The sequence below is a fragment of the Struthio camelus genome, chromosome Z, assembly GCF_040807025.1.
Source record: "Struthio camelus isolate bStrCam1 chromosome Z, bStrCam1.hap1, whole genome shotgun sequence".
NCBI lineage: Eukaryota > Metazoa > Chordata > Aves > Struthioniformes > Struthionidae > Struthio > Struthio camelus.
In genome coordinates this window covers 53,892,527-53,906,777 of record NC_090982.1, presented here as the reverse complement: position 1 = coordinate 53,906,777, position 14,251 = coordinate 53,892,527, and the positions used below count along the sequence as shown (strand labels likewise).

General features: G+C 37.5%; 1 protein-coding gene across 8 annotated transcripts in view; it reads right to left on the bottom strand.

Moving 5' to 3' along the window:
- Nucleotides 1-14,251, bottom strand: part of ARB2A (ARB2 cotranscriptional regulator A) — a 273,806-nt gene that overhangs the window by 231,477 nt on the left and 28,078 nt on the right. For all 8 annotated transcript variants that reach the window (XM_068929018.1, XM_068929016.1, XM_068929014.1 and 5 more), the window contains one exon: nucleotides 13,445-13,545. In XM_068929018.1, coding sequence (XP_068785119.1) covers nucleotides 13,445-13,545 — 101 coding nt within the window. The remainder of the gene's footprint in view (nucleotides 1-13,444; nucleotides 13,546-14,251) is intronic.

Genomic DNA, 14,251 nt, shown 5'->3' with positions numbered 1-14,251 from the left:
GGGACTAGTCACTGAATTATCATCTACAGCTTTCCTAAAATCTTGTTCTCCCCACTTCTCCTCTTCTACCTGTCTCTTCTACAAACTACAAAATAAGCTTGTTAGGCTGGGACTATCTTTTTGCCAATGTTCATATGGTGACCCTAATCTGGTTGAGCTCCTGGGCACTCCGGTATTACAAACAACAGCAGGTTCTGCTGCCCTTGAGCTGTGCGAGACACAAGCTCGGGAAGTTGCTCTTGCAGAGCGCTCCTGCGCTCAGGAGGACGTGGAGCCTGCCGAGGGCATGCAGCTGCTGCAGAGGCGCCACGAGCTGCTGACAGAACCAGCAGCAATTCACGAGCAACAGCAGGCACAGGCAGACAACAACTTAGTCTGCAATGAGAATCTCATTTTTGTCCCCTAAATGATGGCAGAGGCTGAGCTTTTTCTTGGGTTAATGAAATGGAAGCTTTGTTTTTTAAACAGCAAACCGCCTGCACTGATGTTGGAAAAAATTGCCGCTGCTCCTTTTGATAGCCAGCCAAGACTCTGGTTTTGTCTGGGTTGAGGGGAAACAAACACAGTGCCTTGTCCTGCTATTCTTGCTGTTTTCCCAACACAGTATTCCTAAAATCATGAATTGTAGCAAAGGATCAAGAAAGCATGCATTCCTGAATGGGGGACATCAGCATGAAAGCACGTTATCACAATGCGGGTTAGGACCTATTCTGTTATTGAATATAATCTGTCCAAAAAGAAAGAAAAATCTAAAAGAGTTTTAAAAATGTGCGTCAACCTTCACTTCCCACTTGCACTCACCTTATAATTTATTTCATTTCTGTTCACATTACACATATTATCTCTGGGGTTATGGGCTATTTTTATGTCAAAAATTAATAGTAGGTTGTTTAATACTGCAGCCAAGTGAATTCTGCTTTCTAATGTATCTAGCAATATCTTCAATTGGTTTCCTGTGGAGGCGGAAAGGCAAGCCTAGAAGAAACTTACAAACACAAGAAGATTATAGTGAATAACTCGCCAAGCATCCTATCTTTGTAAAAGACAGTGGAAGAATAGATATTTTTAAATTTGTGGATAGCCTTGGAACTGAAAACAAATTTTTCCTTAGACAAAGATCAATATAGATTTACTGTAGAATTCTTCCAAAGATACTGTATTTGTATAAAGAAAATTTTTTCCAGAGAGAAATATTAATGATATATTTTATTACTTTGGAGTTTTAGCTTATTGATGTAGAACTGATCAAACTTGTGAAGCCGTATACTTGCAACTCAATATTTGCCTTGATCATTTTCCACAAGCTGATTTCAATGCATCTGTTCTCAAATTATTTGAATTTAATCTACCTACAATTATATATACACTCAGAAATATTTTTGCTTATTAGACATCACCATGACCGAGAGCACTTGAATAACGCTGACATTGACAAGTACTGATTAGAGTTCTTATACCATGATTAATCCTTACTTGGTCCCTAGCAAATTAGCTTCCAATGTTCTCCAGTACTCCCAAAACACTGAAGCGAGAAGAGATGTGACACAGTAAACTGAACAGCAGATTGAAACGCAGGACAGGCTAGAGCTCTATTCCTGGCTGGCAACTATGGGCCCAGGCTCATGTTGTCATATAATCTGTTTCCCTTCCTGTCTATTGGAAGTTAACCTGAAAGCACATACTCTCCTAATGAGCATCTGTTGCTGAACACAACTGAGTTGAGCAGAGGTATGTATACCATCACGTAATACTTTTCCGAGTGCATGACGCTATGTGTCTTGAGAAAGTGGCTGCTGGAAGGCAATGCACACTCCAACTCAAAAAACTCAGAGCAGAGGATTCTGAGGGTACGCTGAAGGACCCATACAGACAGTAGCACCTGAAAGAACCATGGCTGCGATACAGCAAGTAACCATTCTCTCTTCTTTGAGCGTATATTATATTATGTGTTTCGTACATTGCACAAGACTTATAGTGCTCCTTGCAAAGTTGTTATCAGTTTTGATATTTAATAAAAAGTCAAGGGAATTGTTACATCCGAGCCTTATAAAAACTGGAAACTAGCACATTTTCTCCCTTAGGTTTGCTTGGCAGCCATATTCTCCTATCACACCCCATCTAACATAATCGGTTTTCCTCACACCTCAGGAGCAAATTTCATCTGTGGTCTCCTTTCTACCAGGAAGCTCCACCATCACTATATGAAGACAGATCTCTGTAGCACCTGCCCACGGTTAGAATGTTCCAGCTACAAAGTAGTTTGCATAACTCTACTGATGAGCCTGATCTAACTTTGAAGCTAGCCCTGCTCTGAGCAATAGAGTTGACCACAGAATCACAAGAGGGACAGTTATTCTATGACTCTACGATAATAACTAGTGCCACCAGTAAACTTATCCAGGATATCAATATCACTTTCAAAACTAAATGGCTTCCTCATTAGCGAGAGACACTAGGTTTCCTGTTTGTTGGCATAGCTCCTTTCTGAGTATTATCTCTAAGAATTTGTATTACAGTTTTTCAGAAAAAAGGCAGAAAAGCCACCAGATAGTCTAACTGTCTTCAACTCTCACATGTAGAATTTTTGACTAATTGGGTAGAGCATGCCTCCCCTCTAAACATACACTAAGTGGATTTCTCCAGTCCTCTCAAAGACCTTTCTCTCATAAGATTCATCAGGAAGTATATGGAAAAAGACATTACCCCTTTCTCTCATTAACAGGTTTAGCCATAAGGAAAGTTCTTGTAGACCTTTGCTGGGATAGTAAGTGTTGTGCCCACATGGATATCTGGAAGGGAAAAATATGGCCCTCAGCCATTACTATAATAGAGCACTCGAGCATGAGTTTCACAAGCACAAGCATATATGGATCGTAACAGTTAGTTTTGCCCATACATTTTGCACGCGTGACAGAGACTTGCATCTGTCCTTTTGGATTTGATTCAGGTAGATGGCGAATGTGATATTTACAACACTTATTAGTAATGCACTTAAAACTTATCATTTGTCAGTGCCTGGCAAAAATCTCCAAAAGGTGCATTCACTACATTGACCGTTGTAGTTCCCAACTTACCACTGAATGAAATGACAAACCACTGAAAAACTTGAAAAGGATGCTTGCCTTCTGTTATATCTTTGTCACTTCCTTAAATGATAATCTTGCCATTTGCATTTTTTTTTTTTTTTTTAAACACATATGCCAAGATTGAGGGTACCCTCAATTTCTTAGAGTGCTGGGTGTGTTGGGTACTATTTTCCAGGGAACAGTTTGATTACTTTGAAAAGCATGTCCTTTCTGCAAAAAGAACGTGGATTCCTTCCCTCAACAAATCCATTAAAGATCTATGAAGTTTTAAAGGAGGGGAGGAAAAAAAAAAAAAGCAAAGAGCTGGTGCAGTCATCAGCATGCTCTCCTGACATCTTGGATACTTCATTCTACCTCAAAAACAATTCCTAGCCTAGATTTTCAACATTTCTATCTACACTGACAGCTATTTAAGCACTATTCCCCTTCCTTCTTTGCTACCTGCAGTTTCACGGCTTTTTAACTAGCACACTGTATAATATTTGTTTGAAAACTTCGGATTAAGTTCTAAACCACCTCTCTAAGTTAGCAGTAAAGGAACATTCATTTACTGTGATCTGATGCACATTTCCAAAATACCAAGTAAGGCGGGATAAAAAGTTGTTTCAGAACAAAAAACAAAAAGTGAGCATATTTTTGAAAGTTAGGATCAGCCAACTACAGTAACACTCCCTTTGTGCCTGCTGTACCAATATTATAGGAAAATAAAATTATCAACCTCCATTTTTCACTATATTTATTTCAGTTTCGATTTTCCATATTTTTCATTTTTCTAGCCAACACCCTGGAGCCAAAACTACATACAATAACTAAAATGCTGTCTCATCAAGAACTGCAGTTTGCAGTGGACACACAACCTCCTTTTCTTACATTTATGATTCTTCCCTCTTGCTCAACATCGGCATTAGTCTGCTGAATCAAAATTCTTATCAGCACACGAGAAAGGTAAGTGTCCTAATGTCGGAAAACATGTCAAAAAATCAGTTCAGGTTATGCTAACAGAAATGCTTTCAAATACATTTTTTACATCTATTTCGACTTTTGCGTGCAACTCTCACTTGCATTAAAGACGACCAGGACAGATGTGTGTCAGTCTTTAAGAAAAAAGAACTAGAAAGGAGCCCTACGTACTGAAGATCAGGACAGAGGCTGAAAAGATTGTATCAACACCAAAAATAGGAATTAAAAACAATGTATTAAAAATTACTTTCAGAATTTTCATGACCCTATGTTCTAAACAATCCCTTTCACTAAGCTTACTTAATGTACTTTTTTCAACCTTTCTTACTGTATGACAGATCTACTGTGAAAGAACACAAAATTACCATAGTACCTATATAATTTACAGCTGCTGGGGAGGAGGCAAAAACATAGGCACTTCCCCATAGTTAATTCACTGAAAAATAGAAAAATTCCTTGGTTTTCTCCACAAAGATCTTTCATATCTCATTACCAACAATGTACTCAGCATATCACCCAACAGCAATGGGCAGGGGAAAACAGGAAGTAAAGGAGAAGGATATGTAGGAAGAGTATTAAAAATTGAGCTTCTCTCCACGTTCAACAGCAATACATCTTTCCTCTTTACCTTTTCTCCAATGTATAACTGCTACTCCAATAGAGTACATCACAGCAGTTCTTGTAGTTATTGAGCTAAGCTGAACATACAGTGGAAGCATCAAAGAAATTAAAATAAGAAAGTAAAGGAAGTTACTGTTTACATAAAGTTTAAAAAAAAAAGGAATAATGAACTCAAAGGAATTCCCCATCTCGCTTTTATTTGAGTAAATTCATCATGGGTCTAAGACCAAAATTCCAACAGCAACAACAAAAGCCCACATGTTGGGTCTTGTGTGAGAGAAATGGAAGATTTGGCAGATAGAATGGAACAAGTTAAAAGGCGCAACTTCCTGAACAGCCCAAGAGGCATATCTGGAGCCCCTGAATGCCAGAAGGAATTGACGCTATTTGTAGAGGAGCACAAGCTTTCCCAAAGTGTTGCAGACATGAAAGTGAAAGAGTTAAGATAGGTAAATAGATATTAAACCTCCAAAACCCTAAGTAACCAGCCTAGTGAACTGATCTTCCTCGATAGCCAAAACAGCAGCTAACAGCCTCAGGCACACCAAGTGGGTATTTCTGCTGCAGAGAGCAACAGAAGATAACTGATACCGACATTCAGTTGTGATTGAGTTAATATGAATTGAGCAGCTGGAGCATCTTAAAGTAATTTTAGGTTGTTTGCATATACAGAAATACAACGCTCTATTGATTTATAATTGAATTTTTTTCCTTCCAAATTATCCCTATTAAGCACTGACACAGCTGATACAGCTTTATTAAAAAATATCCCTATTCTGCTGAATTTTAATCAAAATATTCCCAGAATACTCAAAGATATGGGTCTCCTGCTGAAGACACAGAAAGCGTTAAATCCTTGATTTGGAAGAAGCTGAAAATCCCATGAAAGAGAACTGTTAATCTTCTGGAGTTCTGCAACTGAGGTAAAATAAACAAATTTTAAAAGAGCTACTTGATGAAGGCAGATATCTTTGGTTTCCAAAAAACTCCTGCTGAAACACTATAAAAATACTTCTCTTTTCGCAAAACTTCTATTTATCACTGATGGAAAAAAGAACTGAATATGTACAAGGCAAACATGAACCAAGTGATTTCATCAAGAATACTTATTTGTATTCTGCCTAAGGACTACTTTTATATAATTTTTTTCTACTCTCCTACTTGCCAAAAAATAAATTTATTTTTCACCACTCCTTTAATGAAAAGTAAACAAACTATATCCCATCTTACCTCACTGCTGCAAATTCTCTCGTTGATTCTGGAGTTCACTAGTCTATACTGTAGATGGGGTGTGATAGGCTATATTGTTTTGAAGCGGGAATGATTAACAAGACCAATGATAATTCAGTTTTACTTCATTGTGCAATAAATCTTGTTTCTTTTTCTCATCAAGAAAAAGAAGAAAGGGCAAAGATACATTCAGATAAAAGGTAGGTTGCTAGTATTTTTAATTTCAGCTACATGAGAATGGTTGGTACAGAAGTTTATTAAGAACTCACAGTCTAAACTTTCGCATATAAACCCAGGACGGCAAGAATGATTCTAATTGAACTAAAGCTGCTGAAGGTTTTATTTTTAAAAAGCTCGTGATTAACTCATTGAAACACTCCCCCCACTCCAATTTTTGTCTTCTTTTTAACAATTAGTACCATTCTTCGAATTGCAGCAACTTGCAAGTGCTTTATAAACAACCATCTGCCTTATTGTATCTTCTCTGCTTTTCACTGTTTATCAATTTAAAAATGTAAAACACATTTATCAACACATTTATCAACAATGTAACAAATTCCCATCTGGGTTTATGAGATGCTCATCACTGCTTTCAAGAGTCATGCTAACAATAATTATAAAACTATCTCTGAACCTTTCGAGTACTGTCATGTTGCTGTGATGAACCAACCTACTGCCAATTGCTGCCTTCAAACTAGAAGGGTTCACTGAAGCACATCTGACATAATCATTCCAGTAAAAAGTCTTCACAAACAGCAGATTTTTGAAAGCGGATTGAGCATATGCAAATGAATATATTGCCTGCAACGAAGATTCATATTTAAATTTGTATTTCCTTAGGTACTATTAAGTAGTCTTTAATCACTGCTAAACTGTCTCTCCATCTTCTTCATTCACCAAAAAGCAATGGTCAAGATAAACGAACTGTTAAAATCTGAAATCTTTCTAAGATTATAAAGACACTATAAACACATCATTTAGATTTTTTTGTGCTCTGCCTAAACTAGTATTTGCCTTTTGTTATCAAGTGCATTTGTTTGAAAATAGGAATGAAGTAAAAGAACTTAAACCTTACTGAAACATTTAATTACATATGGCCAAGCAACAACCATTAGAGAGAAATTTTTCCAATATTTTCAATATCCTGCCCCATTTTCAGGTGCTTTTAGTGTTACCTAGTCCACTTAAAATTTTCTGTATTGTGTTTCTGTTTCATACTTATCTGTCATGAAATGAAAACAACCAAGTTAGTCTCACAACACCCTGTAACAAATAAGGTATGATATGTAACCAATATGGTAGGATTTCCTAAAGAACTGCATTTATAATTTATCTCTGTGTCTAGAAAATGAAAGTTCTCATTTAAGCTTTTCCTCAGTTGCATTTGCAAAGCCTCTATTCCACGTGGATTCTTCTGTGTCTAATGAGATACGAGATCACACAACTGTACTTTAAGGAACTTGCAGAGTGTCTCTCTTCTGCTCAATCACTTATTTTTGCCCAAAATGTACAATTTAATGATCTTTGCAACATTTACTCTATTGTAAAATTTTGTTACAGCAAAAATTCTGCAAAAATTCTTTCACATGGGCATGTGGGGCATGACAGGCACAGAAATAGCACACATTGCTACCAAAGGAGACCACACAAAATGCGATTCAGCTATTTTCAAAAATAAGGATAAGGAAAAATACTTTGTTTCAATGAGATGCTTTCATCCTGCCTTCAAAACAGGACTTAGAGTTAGGTGTTAGGTTCTCAGTAAGGATTTTTACTATTCCCATGAAAGTTTACCTTTACTTGACTGTGATACAAGACACTGAAAAAATCCACACGTGCTCAGACGCTTGTTAAGTATCTGGAATCTAATTTCTCTGAACTGAACAAACTCCAGTCCTAGCCAACTGGATCATGGATCAGGCATCCCATGAAAGCAAATAAACATGAAATATCCTACATATTACCTCACTATCAATTTATTTCATCCTCTCAGTAAGATAAATTTTTCCTATCAATGAATAAAAAGCAAATACATAGCAGTAAGTCAAGGTACGCAACGTAATTTTGCTTAACTCAGAGTGTGCATTCTCCCTAGTCAGAGAAAATGTGGAATGTTTAGCGATAAATTGTCTGTGCAAAGAAACTGAAACGAAGAGTAAGGATTTCTACTAATCATCTGCAAATTTTATTTGGAACTTGATCCTGCAGTCCTTATTCACAAGATCAGACCTATTGAGTTTATTCACATGAGCTTCGGCTGCAAGATTGGACCTTAAGTACTACCAGGTGCACGTGCAGCCTATCATCAGATTTTGGGTTATTCATATAAGAAGCTATCCTTTCAAATGCAGACTGCTTAACGCTTCCTTCTTCATTAACTTACATGTCCTCTTCTGCTGCTCTATGCTTTCATTTGTGCTATGTAAATAGCTTCTTTCTCTCAGTCCTCCAAACAAATAATGCTCTTTGCAACCAAGGAGGAAATTAGTAGCAGGTGAAAGCTTATTTTTTAAATTATGTTGAGACCAAGCTGTTCTTTAACTTAAAGGGAATCTGGAGGAGGAAAAAAAACAAAAAACAAAAAACATTTTACTCCTTAGCAGTCTTAATTATGGGTTATCATTGTCATAATTCCACATACTTATTTTTTCCACACACAAATACTCATCTTGATGGTTAACCTGCTTTATGATGAGCTGGACCTAAAAATTATGCACATACTTTAAAGCACTTTATGTGGTGGGTCAACGTTTCTCTGATAATATACAATCAACCGTATCTTATCATACATGAAACCTACAACAAATTTCTGACTTTAGTGTTCCATTGCCTTGTTTTCCCTATCTGTTCTACATAAACAGGTATTCTATCAGGTATTTTCTTGCGCTATGGCATGCTAACTGTAATAAGCAGAATTCATCTGCTTATACACTTCTGCACACCAGATAGGCAGCAATTATAAGACATAGCATATACTAATCCTTGAATAGGACCACAGGAGAGACATTCGTGCCATGGTCCACATCATAATTCATGTATTTACGAGTCCTTTTTGACTCTTTTGGAAGACATAGGTAGTCAAGGAAGCTGCCAGTACAGGTAAAAGCCTCTTTACTAATGATAGCATTGACAAAACACGTGCAAATATTAAATGGCCTCCAAGAAATCACCAAATTATAATTACCCAGTGCTAGTGCTAAAAGAGACATACAGAAGGATAAACACTAACTGTCCTTTGATGCTAGGGATGCCCTGGTCCCTGAAAGGCCATGGAAGCAGAACATCAATAAAATCTTTCTCACGTGAAATCTCGTCATCAACACAACGGATATGATGGGCAAAACACAAGGTAAAATCCCAATAATTGAATTTTAGCAGCATCTCTTCTATAACACCAGCTAATTTTGAAGTTATGGTCAAGCAGCGACTGAAGTTGACCTGGCAATTTCAATAGCCATAATATCAATTCAAAGTGCAGTACAAACAGTGAATACAGACAGACATCTAGTTGAAGTGCAAGGAGATATATCACAAGTTTAATCTAGAATCTAATCCTGAATCCAAATCTCCGTAACTCTTGCCCCAAAACCCCTAGAATTCAACCTTGAACCAGAATGGTGTGTCTGCACCAACTGAACTGTTGTCACAGGGTTGTTCTCAATCCTCCTTCAAACTTGCAATATGGATTAGTAGTCAGTTAGAAACAGCTGCAACACCACATTCTGTGCACTTCTATTGCCATTTTAATTAAAAAAAAAAACACACGCACACACACAAACACAATGGAGAGGACTCTCTAAGGAATTCAGTGCCATAATAGCAATGACCGAACCAGAATCAGAAAATTATGAACTTCACTAAATTGTCTATTAGGAATAGATTTCAAGAGGCTGCAGAACAAATTATATGCGTCTGAAATAACAGATCAGTGAATGAAACAAAGAGGTGGAAGAAGTGGAAACACTGATGAACCACTGCAATTTGTGAAGAATCAATTTCCATTCAGCCAGAGTCATGGCAGAACTTCACAGATAGTTATTCAGCACTTTTACCCGTAAAAAAATCATGGACTACCAAATGGAAACTTATTAATGCTCCAAGAAAGAGAGAACAATGCTACAGCCAGGCCAGGAAGTGCATCCATTCCTTAAAATCAGTAAAATGCAATAAAAGCAGCCTGCAATGTGTACGCCTAGTAAAAAATTGCCTCAGGCAGGGGTAAATCCCCTTTAGCATTAGTGAGCCAGTATATACTGACTGAACTATCTATGGAAACAATGGCCACACTGAATATACACAACTTTTAGACCAATGATACAAGTCTAGCAACTTCATCTTCTCACTACATGTGCAGCTACATAAAAAGTCATATCAGAGCACTCCTACGCCAGAGAAGGATGATTTAAAGCCAAAGACCTAAGGCAACATTTTATTATGTCATCTTATAAATTACATGAGCTACTACCTTTTAAGCTACCACAGTTTGTTAAACACAACTCACCCTAGACTACAAAACGTCTAATGAGAGGCTAACTTATTTCTTGAATACTGTTCAACATCTACATAAATGACCCACCAATCTATGGCACAAGAAGTCTTATCTGCGTAAATAAATGATAGATCACTGTCCAGATGCTCATTCTGGGCCAAACACAGGACTCTGGAACATGTATCAATTTGTGGCCTGTTGAAAGAATCGTGTAATATCAAACACCTAGCTAAGACAGTAGATTAAAACACAGGTGAGTTTCTTTTCTGTCTGGAAACATAAAACCAATAAACAACTTAGAACAGTTAACCCTCTGTCAGAATCCTGACCTCAAACCTTCCTCCTCTTTTATCTACTAATACAAACAATGCGTATTTTCAACGATCACTCAAACTGGAACCAGAAGAGTAACTATAAGTAAGGTAAAATGCACACGACAGATCACGGATGTTAGGCACCCACTCTGTGAACATGTGGGTGAAATCTCAGTGCACAAAGTATTAAGTGAACTAAGTGAAATCTCAAAAAGTCTTTCATATTACTCTGGGCTGAAAACGTGCCACTCCCAGCTCAGACACACAGAATGAAGAATTTGATGATGTTGCAAAAACACCTACCTGAAGGTGTGGCAGCAGAGCAGCCCACATGCAGACATAAGAATTTTGAAGTGATGTGGGCAGCACACAATTACATTTGGAAAATGGGGCTATTCAAACAACATGGACATATGGAAATGTCTGCACACACAGACCACGGAATAGGGGCCAATCTGTGTCCTTCTGGAAGAAATGTGTAATATCAAGGAACTAGATAATACAATAGCTTTGGCCATAGCACATGCCTTGTTTTGGAAAAACACGCAGTTGAGGTGGAAGGATGTGAGAAGCAGCGGCCGCTTCCATCATCTCCTACCCTGCCACAGTTCTTCCAGGCTCCTTAAAGGGATGAGCAGGAGGACGAGGAAGTAAGAAGAAAGGTTCTTAAATATCCAAGAATGAAGGTCTGGCAGGACAAAGCAGTGGTTTATAGCTGCAGCAGCTCCAGCGTATCCATTACAATGGCAAATTCCAGGCTGTCCCCTTCCAAAAACGGTGGGGCTCCACCAGCCACAGAGCACCAGATCACCCCTCAGAGGCCCTGCAGGGTTAGTGTCAGCTTTTCATCACAGATGCACAAACAGAAAAGCTGCTTCCACCTCAAAGCCTCTTGAGGAGCCATAGCAAGAAAGTGGGAGACAGAGACTAATTCATGTTATCCCGGGCAGATGTAGTGGCTTTACACATTACCTGAACAAAAAAGTAAAACCCACATGACTGAAAATTCGCTATGGTTTATCTAAAAATTTGGATTATTTGATGAATTATTCTCAAAGAATAGAAATTCTTTTGCTACATAACAGTGAAGGGCATGTGTATTTAAGTGGGGATTTGTATATGTAAGAATATGGCATTTCAAAGCTTTGCAGTATTGAAGTGTACAGTATTGAAGTGTACATGTGTGAATCTCCCACTATGCTTTCCTCTTCCACTCTACTCTCCACAGAAGGAAATTTCTATCCCTCCTATTTACACTTAACTCATCCTGATATCCAAATTCATGGATTAGGCGAATTCTCAGATCAGGCTTCATTCAACTATTAGGACTCAAGAGAGAATGGAGTGCTATTTGTGCTATTCAGTCAATCAGATATAGACTTGTGCTGTGCACTCTTCTCTTGATCCTGCTTGCTCAATACCTAAATAAATTCCCAGAGACCATCCTGTTATAACTAGAAAAGGCCATGTAATTATATATTTCTTCAACTTAAATACACTCTTGGCACCATCAGAAACTATATACAGCCATTTGGTGAAAAATTTAAGTATATTCTTATTTACCCATCCAAGAAATTCATTCAAGATGTTCTGTACTATTTACTTTGAAACAGTTTATGATTGGCTTTTGTTTTGGACATTTAATTTGTTTTATACTCTTTAGTGGAAAAGAAAATTTAAAAGATTAAATGTCTAATACGTGCACAATCACACGCTTCTCTGACGAGTCTAAAGTAACCTTAACAGAAAGAGGAAGTGGGGAACGAAGAGACTCAAACAACGTGTTTAATCCTTACTAAAACAGTAACACTAATGAAAGACGACAAGCCACGAGGCTAAGGCAGTTCACAAGGGTTCTTTGAATGACGTGCCACAACGTTTCCAAACAGAAGTCACAGTGCCACATCTCTAAGGCAAAGGCAGTAGTTGGTGCACTGAACTATGCACCCCCTTTCATGGGCCTCCAAAGGCCACTGTGACTTTAGCAGCACTAATACCTTCAGAGGTCAGTGTGCTCAAACTGCCCTTTCTGTTGGGCAGGGGAGGTTATGACAATGCAATGAAGACCTAAGCACACACATTTTTGCATTCACTGAGATGAGATTTCTCTCTTTTTGTCAAGTCAATGTTCTGACTACCAAAATGTTACAAAAAAGCATGGCATTAAAATTTGAGTCATTTTCACACAGAAGAGGAACTATATACTCAGCAGTCACTACATTGTGTATCTACAGAAAGTCAAAGGAAATATCAGTAGCATTCAAATATCTAATCAATCATCAAATTTCTAATTTTTCAGTTTCATGGCTCCTGTTATCCACTGGAGACATGCGGAGAAATCAGTGAGATCAGCCAGTGTATATATATGTATATATATCTTTAGCTAGAAAGTAAAGCTCCACATCAGTTCTGTACCCATTGCTCAGCTTACAGGACAAGAAAGTTACAGAAAACATTACTCAGCAGAATTTTTCTGATTTGTGTAATCTACATGACATTCTATTTTAAATACAGCAGAAAGTCAAAATATAGCCTGAATTTCATTCTAAACTATACAGTAAATAATGTAGATTACTATTGGAGCATTAACATGCAACAAAACATGAAATATCTTTTGTTAAATGACTGCAGCCTCACTAAATCTTTCTTAAAATACATAAAAGTATCGTTTTCATAGAGGAACACAAAAAAAACACAGTACACTAATACAGATACGTATGCACACACATGCACGATTCACATACCTCCCCCAAAGCTTCATAGCGCTTTTGGTTCCATCTATGCAAATCTTCACGATAATTAAAAACAAATGGCTCCCCAGTCTTTATGTGTCTTAGCTGCCCTTCTGTAAAAGAAACAGTATGATTACATTTTAATACGTTTCTTCATTAAAAGTAATACACACCTCATTGTGGGAAATTTAGAAAAAAAAAAGTCTACACCTAAAAATTGGGCTATTGTCATCCCCTCTCCTATTTTGATTATAGTATTTTTAAATGAAAACAATCGTATCACAACAACAATATGCATTCACCTTGAATGGTATGTATTGCAAGATTAACCATAACATAAGTAACGGTACTGAAATTACATCCAGGTATCAAACGTCAAGCTGTTTTGCAAGAAATATTTAGGTCTCAAGTCCTATGGCTTAATAGTGAACCGTAAACATTAGCAGATAACTATGTCATCTGTAACGCCAGTGCGGTGATCAAATTCTAGCTACTCATTACTCTGTCTTCACAACCAACTACATTTGTAGAGAAACGTGAGTAGAAATTGCGCCAGGGCCTAGAGGGAGAGGAAACGTAGTCTTCTTCAAAATTAACCTATCCAGAAAAAACATTTCAGGTTAATCTGAAAAACATACGTCCACAACTAAGGCAAATATCTCAGCTCCTAGCACAAGGCAATCAAACAAAAGCTCTTAGATTCAGGATTCAAGGAGAATATAATAGTAGAATAAAGCAGAATGCATAAAAAAAGCAAAACCCCATGCTACTCCTATGCATTCCAATTTAAATTTATGCAATTTTCTTCATTTACAGCGC